The sequence below is a fragment of the Mastomys coucha genome, unplaced genomic scaffold (assembly GCF_008632895.1).
Source record: "Mastomys coucha isolate ucsf_1 unplaced genomic scaffold, UCSF_Mcou_1 pScaffold23, whole genome shotgun sequence".
In the NCBI taxonomy this organism is placed as follows: Eukaryota; Metazoa; Chordata; class Mammalia; order Rodentia; family Muridae; genus Mastomys; species Mastomys coucha.
The window spans coordinates 1291580-1310246 of record NW_022196906.1 but is presented as its reverse complement, the minus strand read 5'-3'; the positions used below and the strand labels follow the sequence as shown (position 1 = coordinate 1310246).

Genomic DNA, 18667 nt, shown 5'->3' with positions numbered 1-18667 from the left:
AAACTGAAAACCAATACTGTATTTAAATACAGTGTCTACAGATGTTGGATGAGAGAAGCTGAAGACTGGAGATTTGCTGTAACTGTATCTACCTCTGCTTGTAGTCCCTCAAATAGCTATAGTCAAGGCCTACAGTTATATTTACTATATGTGTGTATAATATATATACACATATATACATATGTGTATATGTATATATATAATCAGCATAAACAAAAGAAAATGATCCCCAGTAACCCTGTGTGGAGCATGGCAGATGTTTTTTTTTTTTTAAAGAGCAAAGCTAACTATAAAAGGCCTTAAATTTTTATAGGAGATAAGAATAGAAAGTAGCTGACATCTTTGCCTTAGTTTAGTGGTGGAATCAGAAGGTGAGGATAAATGGTAAAGAATATTGGCTTTGAAAGATGTTTTATCCTGAACTTCATATTCTCTTAAAAATAAACAGCAAACTTGATATTGGAATTTTGACAGAGATGGAGTGATTTGGGTCTAAAATTTATTAAGTATATTAAGATCTAAACAAGCCACATGAGCCCAGTGTTATTTCTCAGAGGAAACAATTTGTTTTGTAATGCCTTGTAAACTTCCAAATCTTTGTAGACATAACTTGGGTATCTCTCAGCTGTCAGTGTCTGCTCAAGCCTTACTGCTGTCAAAGGTTTTACTCTCACTGGAAAGTAAGATTTTCTTCTTCTCCAAAGGAAATGTGGGGATTGGGTGCCTCCATTCAAGTCCTTCCACACGTCTGAGATTTCTAGCATCCAAAAGTCATAGGACTTTGAATATAAAAGTGAGAAAGTGATTATGACTCAGGAGCAGGCAACATCATCTATTGCTTCTATATCTAACTTGTAGTTGCTACAGATTATGCTGGTTTGAGAGGAAAATGTCCAGCATAGGTAAAAATGGTTGAACACTTGGTCCTCAGTTGCTGGCAGAAAGCTCCTTTCACTGGTCAATCCATTTTCACAACCCCAAGACATCTGATTTTAAAGACTGAACACACACACACACACATACACACACACACACACACACACACATGCACACAGAGAGAGAGAGAGAGAGAGAGAAAGAGAGAGAAAGGCCAATTTTAGCATACCCTTTAGGAGCTGTAGCCTTTCTGGAGTAAATAAACCAAAGGAGCTGGGCTAGGAAGGTTCATAGCCTTGCCCACAACTCTACTTTGTGCTCTGGATGCCATGGCATGCTTTCTGTGTCATGATGGACTCTATCCCCATAGAATCAGAAGCCAAACTAAACCATTTCATTCTTAAGTTTCTTTTGACCATGTTGTTTTATTATAGAAACAGAAAAGTAAACAATACATAGACAAATCTATATATTATCATTTCCCCCAAACTCGGGCCACTCATCTTGTTTGGTGAGGGTTTAACCACTTCCTGGATTGGTTTATTGTAGTTGACTTTAATTTGAATTCATTCTGTACCCCAAAATGGTTCATGAAGATTTATAACATGGGCTCATTGGTGCTCAAAGAGACTGAACCACCAACCAGAAAGCCTGAATAGGCCTGACCTAGGCTCACCATATATATGTTACATGTGTGCAAGTTGGCCTTCTTGTGGGACTCCTAACAGTGACAGCAGGAGCTCTTTTGCCTGCCTCTGGGACTCTTTCTCCCTAGTGGGTTGCCTTCTCTAGGCTTAATGGAAGAGAAGGTACCTAGTCTTATTGCAACTTCATATGCCATGGATTGTTGATATCCATTGGAAGCTGGCACTTTTCTGAAAAGAAACCAAAGAAGGTATGAATGGGGGAGGGAAAGGAGGTGGTGGGGAAAGGAGCTGGGAGAAAAGTAGGGAGAGGAAACTGTGGTCAGGATGTAAAGTCAATAAAGTTAAATTTTAAAAAAATCTTTTGCAATACTTTCTAAATTGGCAATACTTCCATTCCCCTCTCCTCCTCCTGTCTTCTTTCCATCTTCTATTTTCCATGGTTCTCTTTCTTTCTCTGTTTCTTCTTTCTTTCCTTTTATTCACATATCTACCATAGATATGCTAAAATTGGCCTCTCTCTCTCTCTCTCTCTCTCTCTCTCTCTGTGTGTGTGTGTGTGTGTGTGTGTGTGTGTGTGTGTGTTCAGTCTTTAAAATCAGATGTCTTGGGGTTGTGAAAATGGATTGACCAGTGAAAGGAGCTTTCTGCCAAATCTGAAGACCTGAGTTTGATACTCTGGATTCATATGAGGAAGGAGATAATTGACTCCAAGTTGTCCTCTGACCTGGAAAGATGTGCTTTGATGTGTACCACTCCTTACTTGACCCTGGACACATGCATAAATGTAAAAGGCTTGAGATTCTTCTAGAATATGTCAGTCTTCTCTGAAGCTTCTCTGTCAGTGAAATCCCCCAAGATTTGAAAAATCCAGGTACCCTTTCTAGCCACAAAGCTTCATGGTCTCCTCACACTTACCATCACACTTTTTAGCCATAAAGCTTCATGGTCTCCTCACACCATCTTGATGGCTCTCTCCTTTACCCTCTCCTCCTTCAGTTTTGTGATATTTCTCTGATGTACATTTTAAGCTATTCCTTCTTCATAATCACTTTTTTTGTCATCTCAAATGTCAGCATTTCCCAAGATTCAAAAACAAAATATTTAGCACCTGAGCGATGTGCTGAATTCCCTAGCTTGCTCATTTATTTGTATCCCAATGACACCTGATTGCAGATTTTAGACCAGGAACCCTTGGCTGAGAACTTTCCCTCTGGCTTGTTCTTATTGGATGTTCCACAGGTACTTGCATGCCAACATGCCCAAAATCTCACCTGTCAACTTATCGACAAACCTTTTTCATTGTCTTGTGTTCTCTTTGCAAGAAAAATATCATGACTTTTACCTGATAGTGTCTTTAAAAGCTATGCACAAATATCTCCCAATTCTTAACAGAATCCTTCCCATTCTTTCTTACTCATTCAAAATGTATTCTCAAAACAGTTTCTGAGTTTATCATGTCTTTTCTAAAGAGTCTTTATCTGTTCGTGACAAGTTGTAATCCTTTCTTCATGAGCCTGCTTGCTAAATTGGTCTCCAGAAACAAAATCCAAACAGAGAGTGATAAACTATGCATGAAATCTTCATGTTCAGGATGTTTCAGAGGTTCTTCAAAGCTATCTGTCTCTAGATAAATGCATTAATGTTTTTGAGCTGGGTCCTGTCTTCTCTGACATCATCTCTGACTATTCACATACACCCCAGGCTTTCAGGACAATTTCATATTTTATGAGCTCTAAAACTTGTGTTTAATAAAAGTTATTGCTTTTTCTTGGAAATTTCTTTTAACTATTTTCCATTTAAGGAAGTATATTTTATATCCTTTAAGAAGCATAGTCAGCCCTCTACTAGACAGCAAGGGCTAGGAAATAAAAACTCAAGTTCCAGAAATGAGTTGCTTCTTTTGGAGTTATTGGCCAGTGAGTTCTCATAGACTCCACAAATATTAGAAGCTATTTCCAACCTGTTGGCTGCTATCTAGAACTAGACAACAAGATCCTATTGCTGAGAACAAGGCATACTTAATTCATAGAACATGGAGAAATCAAGAAGATACTGATGTGGAAGCTTCATCCCTACTGGTTTGCTTTCATAGTGAAAATGGTGCCAGATACCAAAGGAGAAAATTAATCATCAGTCTAATCCTAGTATAAATGTTGTGAACTTCAATATTAACAGGGTGATATAGTTCTGTAAAGTTTGTAGAAAACATCAACCACTTTCCGATTGGATTTAAGGCCTACTGCATATGAAACTCCTACTTGACATCATTATTAGGCTAAAAGCATATAGCCAGACAGATCAGAGAACCAAGAGGAGAACTAAACACTATTATTCTGCTGGGGAGAAATAGCATTAATCTAATTCTTAATAAAAAATCATCACATGTGTATATTAGTCATCTCTCATCAGAGAATCATCTATTTGAAGTAGATAATGGTCAACCTAGAGAAGTACAACTCATCAAGATACAGAGAATAAGAGACTGTAAACTACCCAGCTCTAAATGGAACATATATACTACACTTCCTTCTGTAAAGACTCAGGAATCCTTTCAAAAGACATGATGAAAACAGTAAGAGTCCGAGGTAGTGGATGGCTATAGAGAAAGAGTGTCTTCTGCATATAACAGGGCTGCTGACATGAAGTCATGGTAGCTGTGATAGCATGCATATGACCTGCACACGTCTAACCAGAGAAAACCTCAGCATGGAGATGTGAGTTGAGTACCAGGTTCTAGCCCTCTCTTAGGAGTTATTGGCAATTTCTAGAAGGCTCAGTTTTCCTTTAATAGTTTGACCATGCTCAAGTGGAAGGCTAATTCTCCAAGAGTCCTTTGTCAATACAAATTAGCCTTAACGGGAAAATTAAGAAAGAAAAAGGGACACAGTGTTGTGTGGGAAAGGAAGAAGCTGGAGGATATGGAAAGAGTTTGAGCAGGAGGAGTGGATATGATCAAAATATGAATGAAAGTTTGAAACAACTATTTATGGCAGAAAACACAGTCATGGTCGGATCTGGTGTAGCTGTTCACATCTCTTGCGTTTGGCTTATAGAGACTTTTCTCTTCATTTTCAATTTCTTTTCAGGCTTTATAGCAACCAATACAATTGCTTAGATGCAATAGGATCACAGTAAGGACTAAGAGAATGAAGTGCTCTGAGGGCACAATTGTGGCACTGATGTTATCAGATTCTCTATTGCTGTTATCAGATTCTCCATAGAAACACACTATTTATCAACTGGGAATTCATTTATTAGTTTGAAAGTGCACTACCAGGTGGTTGAAGGCTGGCTCTAAAATTAATCGTATTTCTAGCTGTTATACCTTTAAACAGATAAAGCAACAGAACTGAGAAAGGCCCCCAGAGCTATGATCTTATCCACAAAACTACAGTTAACACTTAGTTTATCTTGAAGGTAATTTTCTTCTTGGTGAAGTATAATGGTATCACCCTAATAGTAATGCTAAGAGTGTCTAATGAAATTAATTTAAGTCTGTTTGAAAAGAGTATTTGCCTGTACATTTTTTTCCTTTGATATGTCAAAGCTATTCCTTCCAAGAATTTAATATTGAAATTTAAGGTAGTGATTCTGTAGGCTCAACACTGCTAACAGGATCAAGATCTTTTAAGACTTATTCAAAACTTACATTTAATTGAAGATGAAAGTAAATTCAATTTCTAGGAGAAATACACAGTAAAAAAAACCTTCATGGTGCTGATATGATCATTAATTATGAGGATAGAAAATACACTTGGGTGCCATGATGATGCAAGATCATGCTAGAAGACAGACAATATTTAGTCTTACAGATAAATGACATGAATCTGGGGAAGAAGTTCTCTTTCATAGGTAATATGACTCATCAGAATGAAAGACACAGAGAAGACAGATGCCTGTCGAGTTCAAAAGGCGCTTGTCTGACATTGGCCCTTCAATAAGTCCAACACTGTGTAATATGAATGTCCTTGTGAAGGTACATTGAATTGGCAATTTTCACTATATAGTAATGCCGAGGTCACAGTAGGTATAGATCACTGGGTATAGATAGGACACAGATATTAATGAAATGGTGCCTCTAAATAGCAATGATAAATGTAAAGTGACTACAACAATATAGAGATATCTGTAATAAAGAGTACATGAGGTTTAATGCAAACTTGTTTTGACTTGTTTGGTTATCATAAAACCTAGAACTGCAAAGGACTTTAGCTGAAAAGAGAAAACTCCAATGGAAAGGTTTGAGGAAAGTGCTGGAACATCTCAGAAATGCAATGGAAACAGTGCAGAGCTGCAGCCTGGACTGGGAGTCTACTGCTGGACCGTGTGCTACACTGATAAGACAGGAGGGGAATTTAACCAGTACATTCATGTCACCTGTCGACCTCATTAAGAGGTGTTCTGCTTGATTAGCAGATGGAGGGCCTGTCTGAGAAGGCAAGAGCATAAAGCCAAATATATTGTTAACTGACTAAAGAATGAAGTCCTTGATACATGAGTATACGACTCATTTTTTTAAGAATGTGACTTGTATGTACAATAGAAATCTCCAAAAATTCAAAAATGCATCCCTATGAAGGGAAAGAGCTATTCATGATGCTCCTCGAGGGCCTAAACTGGAAGTCAGGATATGAAATTGAATATCTGAAAATGCAGGCTCTATATCTACAAAGTTTTCCCAATAGTGATATCAATTAAACTGTGGAATGGCCTCACAATGAAAGTACTAGAAAGCCATCCTGCAAGTCATTTCACACAAGAGTGGGCAAAGTGTTCACAGCTGTATCTGTGGAAAGAAACTCACACCGCTGCTGATGAACAGCATAGCTTCATTCCTGCCTCTAGGAGTCATATGTGGTTTAACAAAATACCCACCTTTTACTGTGAATATATCCACAACATAGCTTTGATTTTATGTTTATCATCTCTACTCTTTTTTTATTTTTACAAAAAGTTTCTTAGTTCATAAATTGTTTGGTTTGCCTAAAATATAAAAACCATATTTCTAGTTAGTATCCTGAGACCTCCTATGGTGAGTGCCTTGGGAAAAGGTAAAACAAGCAATTGGTACTTAATCCTTCTTCCCATTTATCCTAAAATGTATACAGAAAACCTTCAGCTAGGAGCCTTGAATATAGATGAGAGAGAGAGAGATGAGAGAAACTTTTATGTTTTATTTAGTACTATAAATTCCATTTAAAAAAATTTCCCTTTAACCACTCATAAACACACAATTTTTTTGTATTTTATTGAAAACAATTCTGTTGTTTATGGGCATTTATTAACTGAACATTCTCTTCTATGACAATTTATGAGAAATGGATTAGCAGTAATGGTTCTATGGCAAAAAAATTATCTAAGGCAGTACATTCAAAATAGCCACTTAATTATAAACTTATCCTGGAGATGATAAATGTACATAGATACATTTCATGAAATAAAATCCTCCACTAAATGCGAATGTATTATAAATTTCAAACAATGTATAAAAACCCCAGGAGCCTAAGGCATTATCTTTGTATAAGTGGAAACATTTCATTTCATTTGGGAGACTTTGAATTTCTTCTTATTCAAAGTAAGTCTACAGAAGCATTTGCGAACCGTGCAACAGTAGGAGAAGGTTTGCTTTATTACCCTCATTTGAGATTGGGTCTCACCATGTAGCCTTAGCTGGACTGGAAATCACTATATAGTTCGAATTCAATTTATACGATTTCTGCTTTCTCCTCTCCAGTGCTGAGATTACATCAATCACACTTCATTATCCCTGACTTCATCTTCAATTTTTTTATGGCACTTATTGAGTGTGTGTGTGTAAGTGTTCACACACATGCCACAGTGTATATGTGGAGGTTTGATGTGAATTTTGTGCCTTTAGCCATGTCCGCACTAGAAATTGAATTCAGGTCCTCAAACTTGGCAGCAAGTGCCTTTTTCCCTTGAACTGTCTCTCTGGCCATTTCACTTTTAAAAATTGAAATGGTATACCTATCTTAAGCATATCCTAAAAATGCTAACCATTTGATAGCATAGTCTGGTAGCTCTCATCATCTTTGTTTTCCTCCCTGTCTTTGTGTACCAAAATATGAACACACCAAAAAATTTACATTTATAGGGAGAAGATAATATGCAAAAAAAAACCAAAAGGCAGTCATCTATAAACACATGAGAGCTTTTTAACTTTTCAGTGTACAAGTTTATTGGTTGCATGTCAGTGTAATTAAATGTGAGATAAACAAGATACTGGACTTTCCAAGAGTCATTAAACAGCTTCTCCCTCAAAGCTGGAAATAGGTTTACTCAATACACAAGAAAGTCATCTGCTCATGTGCTCAGCAAATGGGGTTTGTAAGGAAAATTACTTATGGTAGTAAATAAGATTTCAAAGAATCTTGTGTCAGAAAAGCCTAGTCAACATGCAAGAAAGCACTCCTAGAAGCTGCCTGACATACAAAGACAAAATGAGCAGGACTTGGTGGCACTGTCCTTGGGGCTCCTTAAGACCTCAGACGTGAGGTTTGCAGGGCCTTCTGAAATGTGATGCACAGCTCTAAGTATATTTATCCTTGCACGAAGTAAGTCCATGTCAGGAATGCTGCTCTCTAGTCCTGGATCTACAATCAAACAGCCAACCTCCTCATTGCCTTGTGTGCATTGTCCCATTCATCATTTGCTGTGTTTACTGTTTCTTTTTGCAAATAAAAGGGTTCATATAATACCAGTTCTCCAAGGGGTCAGAGCTCTCCATTCTAGATTATCTTAAGTCAGTTTTCATGGTGATGAATAATTCCTTGTCAAACAGCATATGCTTTATGATATGCAGGCATTAGATATACATTAAACTCCTTACAGAGAATCTCCTATATCAAATCCTTGAATGATCCAAAGCCTCATCAGCTATTTTTTCTATTATTATTCTTATGTAGCAATATTATTTATTATTATTATTATTATTATTATTATCGTTATTATTATTTACCTAGCCATGTTTTTGCTAAATTATCTTTCACCCCAGGATTACAGGAGATTTTGTCTCCTTCTTGGTCATGAATTCTATTATAATTCTATTAAATATTTATATATATATAAAATAATCTGATTAAAATAATTCACTTCGTGTTCCCAAAGAGAAAGCTCCTCATTAAGAGTAATTTCTAAACTTAGTGAAAGTTTAGGACATTTGAGAAATACTAAAGAAAACAATTTTTCCATGTTTATTAAATGCTTGGGCAATAAGCCTGCTTATAAGAAGGCTTGTGTTACCAACTTATAGAAGGGGCTAGCTTTATGGGTCAGCATAGTTGGCTTGGGGACTTTGGGGCTGTCATCTGTCCCTCCTGTGTTTGTTCATGGCCACATCCCTGGCTTTCTTTCTGTCAATGTTATTCAATATCATGATTTTGTTTTAGTGTCTGGTCTTACTTGACCTTCTGGTTTAGCTCTTTTATTCCAAACAAACAAACAAACAAACAAATGACATTAAGCTGTATCTAAAATAGGACAGGCCATGGATAAGGATAAGAAAGTTCCCTCTTTGTTCTCTCACTTTTTTAAGTATTAGGGATTGAACCCAGGGTCTTAAACATGGTAGGCAAGTGTTCTATTACTAACTTACAGCTCAGCCTGTTCTTCACCTCTTTCTCTCTGTCTCTGTCTCTCTGTGTTTGTCTCTGTCTCTCTGTCTATCTCTCTCTTCTTGCTTTCTTGCTTTAGTTGAGGCTGCAATCTTGCTAAGTTCCCCAAGCTGGTTTTGAGCTCACTCTGTAGCCCAAGCAGGCATTGGGACCCTGCTGAGGAACCTGGGTTATAGGTCAGTACCATGAGTCCACTTTTCTTCCCTTTTACCTGGCACAGAGGTGTTAACTGTGGTTCTGCCACCTCTCTTCCTTCAGCAGCCAGGATGCCAAGGCACTAAAAAAATTGCCTCAACCTAAGGGATACCACTGCTTCCTCTGTTCTAGACATTGTGGTTTTGTCTGCTCTGCTCCTACAGCCTCAAATCACTGCCACCTACTATTTCAGATCTCAGTTGGCATTTTGCTTCAAATCAGTTTTTGTCACCCTGTCTTGTCTGGGACCTTCCCTAGTCCTCAGCATATTGCCTTCTTTTATCTCTTTGTATTGGTCCTTCAAATAACCTGTATTTACCTGTCCCCTCCTAATGCCAAGAAGCAATACTACAGTTTCTAAAGCTCCAAACTTCTAGGAAAATGTGTTTGGGGAGAGAAACAGGAATGAATAGTCTCTGCTGTAGATGTCACTACTCATGCTTGACAAATCTGTGCAAATGGCCAGACACAAGAAGACGTTCAGAGTACTGTAAAAATGCTATCTGGCTCTGCAGATCATGATGCAATTTCCACATTTCTAAAGAAAGGAACACAGTGTTCCTTTACTATTTTTTATAATAATTCAGCTCAGTGGAGTGATCAGATGTGATTAAAATATATTGTGTGAAATTCTCAAAGAATTAATTAAATATTACATTAAATAATTCATCTTACAATTAGAATTAGGTGTCTATCTTTTTATTGTTGATAATTTTGAGATTATGGATGAACAGTATTAGCCCCTATGAAATTATAATAAAGGGTTTATCTCATTTAACCCAGGATGTAGTTCTTCCTTCTCCATGTTTTCCTCTTCTTCCAACTCATTCTTTTCCCCTCTACATTTGACAGTTACTTGTATGCAAATCTTTGATTCCTTTGAGCTTTAATCTTATGAGATTCTTAATGGATCCACTTGAGGTTAATTCACTATAGGGTAAGATTTAAGGAACTGCTCTAATAAACTTGCTTTCTGAAACAGTTTTCAAAAGTGTTAATAGTGGACTTTAACACATTTCAATATATAAATATACTGAACCGTATTAACAGGACAAAAAGGTTTGAGTCACTTTCCAAAGACCATTCATTTTTAATTAAAATAATTTCTTATTATTAAACATGCACATGTAAATACTACACTATATGATTTAAAGTTCTCATATTTATTATAACATGCAATAAAACATTCCTTCCTTGGATGAATAAAGTGAAATATGTTCAGAGTACACAGTATGCACATGTACACTTACATGTGTGCACATACTCCACATTTGCATGCACATAAATACTCTTTGCAATGCAATACACATTCATAACTATATCCACTACAAGGATAGGTTCCCATGCCACCTGGTATGGTAATAATAGCATTGGTGGTAACTATAATAACATGTATCTGAATGATTAGTATATTCCATGCAGAATAGCTTATGAAAACTATTTAATTCAATCATCAAAACTTATGTCATAAAGCATCATTTTCATTGTGAAGTGGAGGAAACTGAAACCATAAATAGCAGAACTGAAATTCATAGGCATATATCATCCTGTCCGTCTGTCCTCAAACAACACCATGCACAGTGATATAGTTACTGGACATCAGAATGGTTTTCTGAACCATGCACCCTATTTTGTTCACTCCATCACAATTTGGATTGACGGTGGGCAGGCCTCGTTTATTTAGAGAGTTTCATCTAGTGAGTGCTTGATAGCATCATCTATTCTGCTTAATTATGCCTCCTGAGGCCATCTATTCTCCTCAGTGCAGTAGACTGAGGAGAAATACAGTACAAGGAAGTAGAACCATGCAGTTCTTTTATGAATCACAGTTTCTCAGAGAATAGTCATTTTTTTTTTTTAGATATTTTCTTTATTTACATTTCAAATGTTACCCTCTTTCCTCATTTCCCCTCCAAAAACCTCCTATCCCATCCCCTCTTCCCTTGCTCACCAACCTACCCACTCCTGCTTCCCTGTCCTGGCATTCCCCTATGCTGGGCCATTGAGCTTTCACAAGACCAAGGGCCTCTCCTCTCATTGATACAAGCCCTCTGGTACATGGCACAGCGTAGAGTACATGTGGGAGAGGAAAGAGTTTATTTCATCTTATATCTTCTAGTATATTAGAAATGATAGTCAGGAGTGGAAATCAAACATGAACTTGGAAGCAAGCACTGAAGAAGAGGTCATGAAGGACTGATTTATTTCTTTCTTTCTTTCTTTCTTTCTTTCTTTCTTTCTTTCTTTCTTTCTTTCTTTCTTTCTTTCTTGTTTTTTTGGTTTTTCAAGACAGGGTTTCTCTGTATAGCCCTGGCCATCCTGAAACTTACTCTTTAGACCAGGCTGGCCTTGAACTCAGAAATCTGCTTGCTTCTGCCTCCCAATTGCTGGGATTAAAGGCATGTGTCACCACTGCCTGGCCAGCAGTCTTATATCTTATTGTCACTGTTCAGGAATGGCATTTGCAATAGTAAATCATCAGTCAAGAAAATACTCAATGATCTTTTGCCTACTACACAATCTGATGGAGACATTTTCACAACTGAATTCTCCTTTTTCAGTTTGCCTCCTGTTAGACTATATTTGATAAAAAATAAAGAATAAAAGAAAGAAAGAACAAAAGAAAAAGAAAGAAACAAGGAAAGAAGGAATAAAAGAAAGGAAGATTTTCTACCTTTTTCTTCAAAACATGGTCATTTGCCTGGGGGAAGATCATATACATAAATACATATATATGTATATACATACACACACATACTACACATGTATATATATATATATATATATATATATGTATATATATGTGTGTAGTATGTGTGGTATATATATATATATATATATATATATATACATGTGTAGTATATATATATATAGTTACTGATGGGGAAGGTAGTGTAACTATCAGCATTATTGAGCACTGACTATGTAGGTATTGAGAAAAGCATTAGCATCTTTCTAAAATCTTATAACAATCCCAGTGTTACAGGTGCATATGCATAAAGGAGAAACATTGTTCAGTCTCACATTCTCAGCGTCAGTGAAAGCTGCCTCCAATATGAAGCAGTCCTCGTTATCTAGCTCTGCTCACCTGTCTGCTCTGAAAGGGAACTATGACAGGTGCTGAGGGGAAAGACAGAAGACTGAATCCTAAGCACATTAAATAAAGCTTACATGGAAGATTCATTTCTAACACAAACTGCATTGCTTCAGTGTCACCCATTAGTCTTCCATAATCTTATATAATAAAATTTGATTAAATATAACTTGGACATTTAAGAATCTATGAAAATGGGACATGTAGATTGAATCCCAGTACACTGAGTCTTTAGATCCCTGAGAACCTACCGCATGCAGCCTCTGAAGATGTGTGTGTGAAGATGTGCCCTGGTGGACAGTCATTGAGATAGGTAGGAAGACAGAGACTCCAAATAGGAATCACAAGTTAGAAAGATGTAGCTATGAAGGACACCACTGCCTTCTTCACAGCTATTCGCCACTTCACAGGGGTGTGCTACCTCCTTGAGAGAAATTCTGAAGGCTCAAATCTCTAGGATGGCTACTGTTACTTAAATAAGAGGATACAAAATGGCTTCATTCAGCTTCAGAAATGCTTAGCATCTTGACAATCACTGTTTATGTATGCTAGCAGCTGAATACTTTAAACCCACCATCTTCCTATTAACTTACATCTAGATTCACTTATTGCTTCAAACTGTGCTTTACAAAGTCTTTCCAAGTACAGTACACATAGAAATAAAATGTTTTTTTTTCTAAACATCATGTTCAAGACACATGAGACAGGCAGAAGAAATGTGTTAAAAAGCCACCTGTCTAAAGTTTCTAGATTCCTAGACATTGAACTCATTTTGCCTTTGGCAGTCTCCAAACTCTTTGCTCCTAGTTGTCCATATTTAGTGAAAGAAACTTGTTGACCTCAGTGAGTCAGACAGAGAGATCAATAGAAAAAAAATACAACAATCCTATCCATATTTCCATTTCTTTATGGTACAGTTTTCTGTAGAAATGGAGATAAATGAAGGGGCCAGTGTGCCACAACTGACATCAGACCATGAAGGCTGTCTGTTGGGAGCAAAAAGGTCTTTGTGCCCATAGATCACACATTAATTACACAGGGTTGTCTCCTCAGAGGAGGAAGTGAATACCTGCTTTCTACGTAGAAGGCTGGAAGTAAATGTGAGTAATGACTCGGTGACCTTTGCTATTTATAAAACCAGACCTCAGGCAAATGCCAAATGATCTATCTTCCTAGACCTTCATATTCAGCTTTGTTTCTCAGTCAATAGAACCTATCCTTAGGGGAGCTGTCCCATGTAATTTATAGCTTGCTGACACCTACACTATCACAGTCAGATACCACATCAGTTCCTAGGTGCTTATGCTATAGAATCCATCTTTGTGATCACATGTACTTTGAGTTGAGTTTTGATGTAATTCTGTCTTCATGTGCACTGGGATTTTATTACATCAGGAAACTTTTTTCCAAAATTTTACTGTATTTAAATATTCTAAACAAGAAATCTCCTGGTGTTAGACTCTAGAATATTTAACCAGCATTTACTAAGTTGGGTTAAACTGAGTTTCCTTCTTTTCTCTCATGGTTTATTTCCTGTGATGCTTCCAGCAACCCTCACAGCTAATATCCCAATTAACATTGGCTAGAGAAAGAACAGAGTCTGCCTTATAAACCCTAATATCTCACATTATTGTACTCATTATTTGGCAAGATCATATTTGTATTATATAGCTGTTTTACCTTAGCAACAGTGGTATGAGAAATCTTACGGTCTGGGGAGATAGCCCTGTGGACAAACTGCTTGCTTTGCAAATATGGGGACCTGAGTTCAGATCCCTGGCATCCACATACCAGGCAACGATGCTGGTTAGTACCTGTAACTACAGTTCTGGGGAGAGACAGAGACAGGAGAGTCTTGGAGATCGGCTGACAGTCAGTCTATCCCAAACAGGTAATTGGTTTCAATCAAAGAAACAAAAAGCCCACTTGCAGGTATGAGATGTATTGTGTCAAGTTTTTGGATTGGTGGGGGGATGGCATCTCTATCCCCATTAGAGATCCACCCATGAACAGACTATGTTCTTGGTTACCCACTGGAACTAGGTAGTAAGGCATTGCTGCTGAAGACATCACGCACATTGGTAATAAACATGGAGAAATCAGACTGGTACTGACCTAGAAGCTTCCCCAATTGCTTACTAGTTTTCACAGTGCCAAAGGTGTTTTGAAGGCTGCTGAGGGAGAAAAGCCATTTCCCCCATGGACGCCATTTTGAGACTATGTTCTACTTGACACTCATCCTTTATCTAGATGAATGGATGAGAAATGAAGACATATGACCATGTGTGGAAAGCTTGGCAAGCAAAGGAGATCATAAGGTACAACTCCTAGCTGAGGTACTGCTAACAGTTGATGAGGGAGACAGTTTTTTTCAGTGGTGTAGCCCAGAGGAGGTTATGCAGTGGATAATGCACCACACTCATGAACATATGTGCTCAGTAATGAAATATTTTGTTCTCTGTTTTAATTCTTAAAACATGTTTAATACACACACACACACACACACACACACACACACACACACACATACACACACACCACCCATTTGGCTATATATGCTTACCTTGCTTTGGTTGAAATTACTACACTATAGACTCCTATTTCTATCTTCTAATTTCCCTTCAAAAGTCATGCCCTCAAGTTTGACATACTAGATCCAAATGGTTTTCCTTACAAACACAGACATTCTTTAAGATTCTGTCCAAAGGAAAGAAATACACATGCAATAAGGAACTACATTACCCTTACAGTACTAAATTTAATCACAGAAAATGATCCTTATGCTCTATGAAGCCAGGGAGGGTTAGTTACTCACCACGAATGAATAATAAATCTTGAATCCAGGTTTTGCCACAAAGTAGTCATCAGACTTAAATGTGATTTTAATCTGGTTTGTTCTTGAAGTTATCCTTGGAGGGATCTCTTTGTGGCCACACCATCTTCCTCTGACAACGGTGCTGCTTTCTGAGACATCTTCAACTTCCACAAAGTCATACCTAGAAAGTGTGAGACTTCTGTATTAGTCAGATACTGTCAGAGCCTCTCAGGAGGTAGCTATATCAGGCTGGCTTGTCCTTCCTTCAGTCTCTTATCCATACCCAATGAAGGAGTTAGAGAAAAGACCAAAGAAGCTGAAGGGTTTGCAGCCCCTTAGGATGAACAATAATATGAATTAACTACTACCCTCAGAGCTCCCAGAGACTCAACCACCAACCAAGGACTATACATGGTGGGACTGATTGTTATGGCAGCATGTGTATAGTAGAAGATTGCAAAGTCGATCATCAATGGGAGGAGAGGCCCTTGGCCCTGTGAAGGTTCTGTGCCCCAGTGTAGGGGAATGCCAGGGCCAATAAGTGGGAGAGGGTGGGGTAGCAAGCAGGGGGAGGGGAAGGCAACAGGGGTTTGTTCTTGTTGTTTTTTGGTTGTTTTGCTTTTTTTTTTTTTGAGGGGAAACTAGGAAAAGAGAAATCATATGACATGTAAATAAAGAAAATATCTAACAAAAAAAGTGTGAGACTTCATTAATGGCTTAGTAAAGTTGACTTTAACTGCTGAGAAATTGAGGCTTACACACACTGTCTTACGACTTTTCAACTAACTGAAGACAAGAACCTATAGAAATGTGGAAAACCCAAAAACTAGTTTAGGCAATGTTTGTCAAAGTTGAAATTCAACAATCTATCCTGAGAGAATACTGACTTCCTCCATTATGACAATTACAATGTCCTATATAATTAAGAAGAATTTTCAGAACATGACCCTTAGAATGTTTTCTGGGAAAACCAAATTGCTGTCATCTACTAACATTTTTTTAAAAGAAATTAAGACTTTATTACAGAAATAAGTTACATTCGCCTCCAGCTTACAGTATAAAACAATTTTGTTTTCAGGAATGCAAAAGGATTGTTTGCCATGAGCATTTTGAACTTATGACATGTCTAATTTTCTTGTTAAATTTACATTTACTGGGGAACTGGTATATATAAAACCCTAATTAGGTATAAACTCTGGTCTTCAGTCATGGTGCCTATTGGGGTATGTGATATGCCTTTGGGGAAGGGGAGAAAGTATTTCTTCACACCAAGTCCTACTTAAAGTATAATTTTACCTCAGACTTTAAGTTATCAATTTAAGACTTGGCCAAAAAAATTGAGAGTGATTCAATAGAGGATGCTACACCACTGAACACTCACGGTCATCAAGGTGCTTTAGAAAATTAAAAAATATAGCACAAATGATTGTATGCTATTCTACATGTTATCATGACCTGCATAAGAAATGGAAAGCTGATTCACATTTTATAGTGATCAGCAGTAACAAATGCACTAATGAAACATACCATTTACCTAAAAAGCTAAACTACAGCCATATACTAATTTCTATGATTTATGAAGAAACTTCAAAATATCCAAATGTCAGGCTTTGCTGTACAATTGTCAGTTTTAGTCTGAGTTTTTATAAAGGGACACTACAGTACTTAGTATAAGTTTGGGTGCACTTTTTATTTGAACATCTGATGTCTTGCAAAACTAACATCTTGCTAACCTATTGGACATCCAGATAACTACAATATCTGAAGAAGCGAGGCTGCTTTTTCAGCCACATAATACAACAAAAGCAAGGCCTGTTACGATGGTCATGAGGAACTCTTACAAGCCTAAAGGCAACTAAGAATGTTACATTTGGTATATTAAAATCTTACCCTCATATCATTTAACAAGCCTTGTTTTTATCTACAAAGATTTTCTATGTACAGTACAGACAGGGTATAGTTCAATCCTCTGCTACTGAGGTAGTTAACCAATCCTTTAAAAAAGGTTCTCAAAAGAACCACTATAGGAATGCCTGACTCACCAGCTCTGATGATTACACCTGACACTGCATCTGAACACAATTCAAAAGTATTACTACAAAAAGATATAAACAATCATGATTAACCTTAGTGAACAGAAATAAAAATTTACCAACAGTGACATCTGTATCACTGCAATAAAATTTAAATGCACAAATTAAAAAGAATTTTTTCAGAATACCACTGCTGAGATCCTTAATTAAAAAGAGGAGAAAAATCTACTTAGAGAAGATTTTTTTTTAAAAGAGAAGAATTTTATTCTTTATTAAGATACCATGCTAGAAGTTGTGAAGGATTTTTGTTGGAACACATTTGGAAAATAGAGTAGCTTTAGTTTAATAACTTGCACTGCAGAGAAAATTGTTAAAGAAATTCATATCAAAGTCCAAGTATTAGTTCAATGTCCCATATTTGATTCCATGATCATCATAGGAAGGTCTTCTGCAATAGAATATGCTCCTATACAGCTGAGATATTTAAGGTTGCTTGATTTTCCTTACCATTACCCCACTGCAAGCTTCTGGTGTAATCGCACATAGCAAGTCAGTCTTCATTGTAACAGGTCAGGACCAGCCTTGAGCTCTTTTCCCTGCTCGCGGCCTCTGTTGTTGGGCAGCTCCTCTTGCAGCTCGAATGCTTCTTGCTGATCCAGGGCCTCCTCTCTGTGAATAACCTGCTCTACCACGGGGAGGAGCAGCCCCTCGACCTCTGGATGAAGCAGCACCCCCTTGCTTCTCTACCGCCCCTTCCTCCAGCTCCAACTTGAAAATCTTCATAACCAAAGTATAGATATTCATATCTACCAAGATAGTTATGGTAATCATAATAATCTTCACATCCATAATAATCTGGAGGATATCCGTAGTCACCTCTACCTCTTGTTGGGGGAGGCATATGAGATGGACCATAATAGTAGTAATCATCATACATTTGATTCTTTGTGGCTTGCCTCTAGCTTTTCTTTCTTTCCTCTTCTGATCTGGTGGTTTAGCAAAAACAATTTCAAAATTTTCTCCCTCCAAGTCTTTACCATTCATTTCTTCCATAGCCTTGACAGCATCATCTCTCTCATCAAAATGAACAAGAGTGTAATCTTTTAGCTTCTTTACTCGTTCCAGTTTCCCAAACTGACCAAACGACTTTTCTAAAATTTCTTCTGTTATACTGTTGGCAAGGTTGCATACAACAGCACTTTTACCTTTGCCATGACCTCAGGATCAGGAGCTTCAATAGGATCCGCCCCTTCAACAGTTCCAACATTTCTCCAGACCTTGACTTTACCACTCATTAGCCTACGCCTTGCTGGGTCAGCTCTTTTGTGATCTTCATATTCAAGAAAACCTCTGTTTTTTTTTTTTTTTTTTTT

At 37.4% G+C, this 18667-nt stretch overlaps 1 protein-coding gene and 1 pseudogene across 3 annotated transcripts in view; both read right to left on the bottom strand.

Annotated features, from left to right (window-relative positions):
• The window catches only part of Pdgfd (platelet derived growth factor D), a 222117-nt gene that overhangs the window by 48671 nt on the left and 154779 nt on the right, over positions 1-18667 (bottom strand). For all 3 annotated transcript variants that reach the window (XM_031343915.1, XM_031343916.1, XM_031343917.1), the window contains exon 3: positions 15262-15442. In XM_031343915.1, coding sequence (XP_031199775.1) covers positions 15262-15442 — 181 coding nt within the window. The remainder of the gene's footprint in view (positions 1-15261; positions 15443-18667) is intronic.
• Positions 17852-18667, bottom strand: part of LOC116072445 — a 1720-nt pseudogene continuing 904 nt past the window's right edge.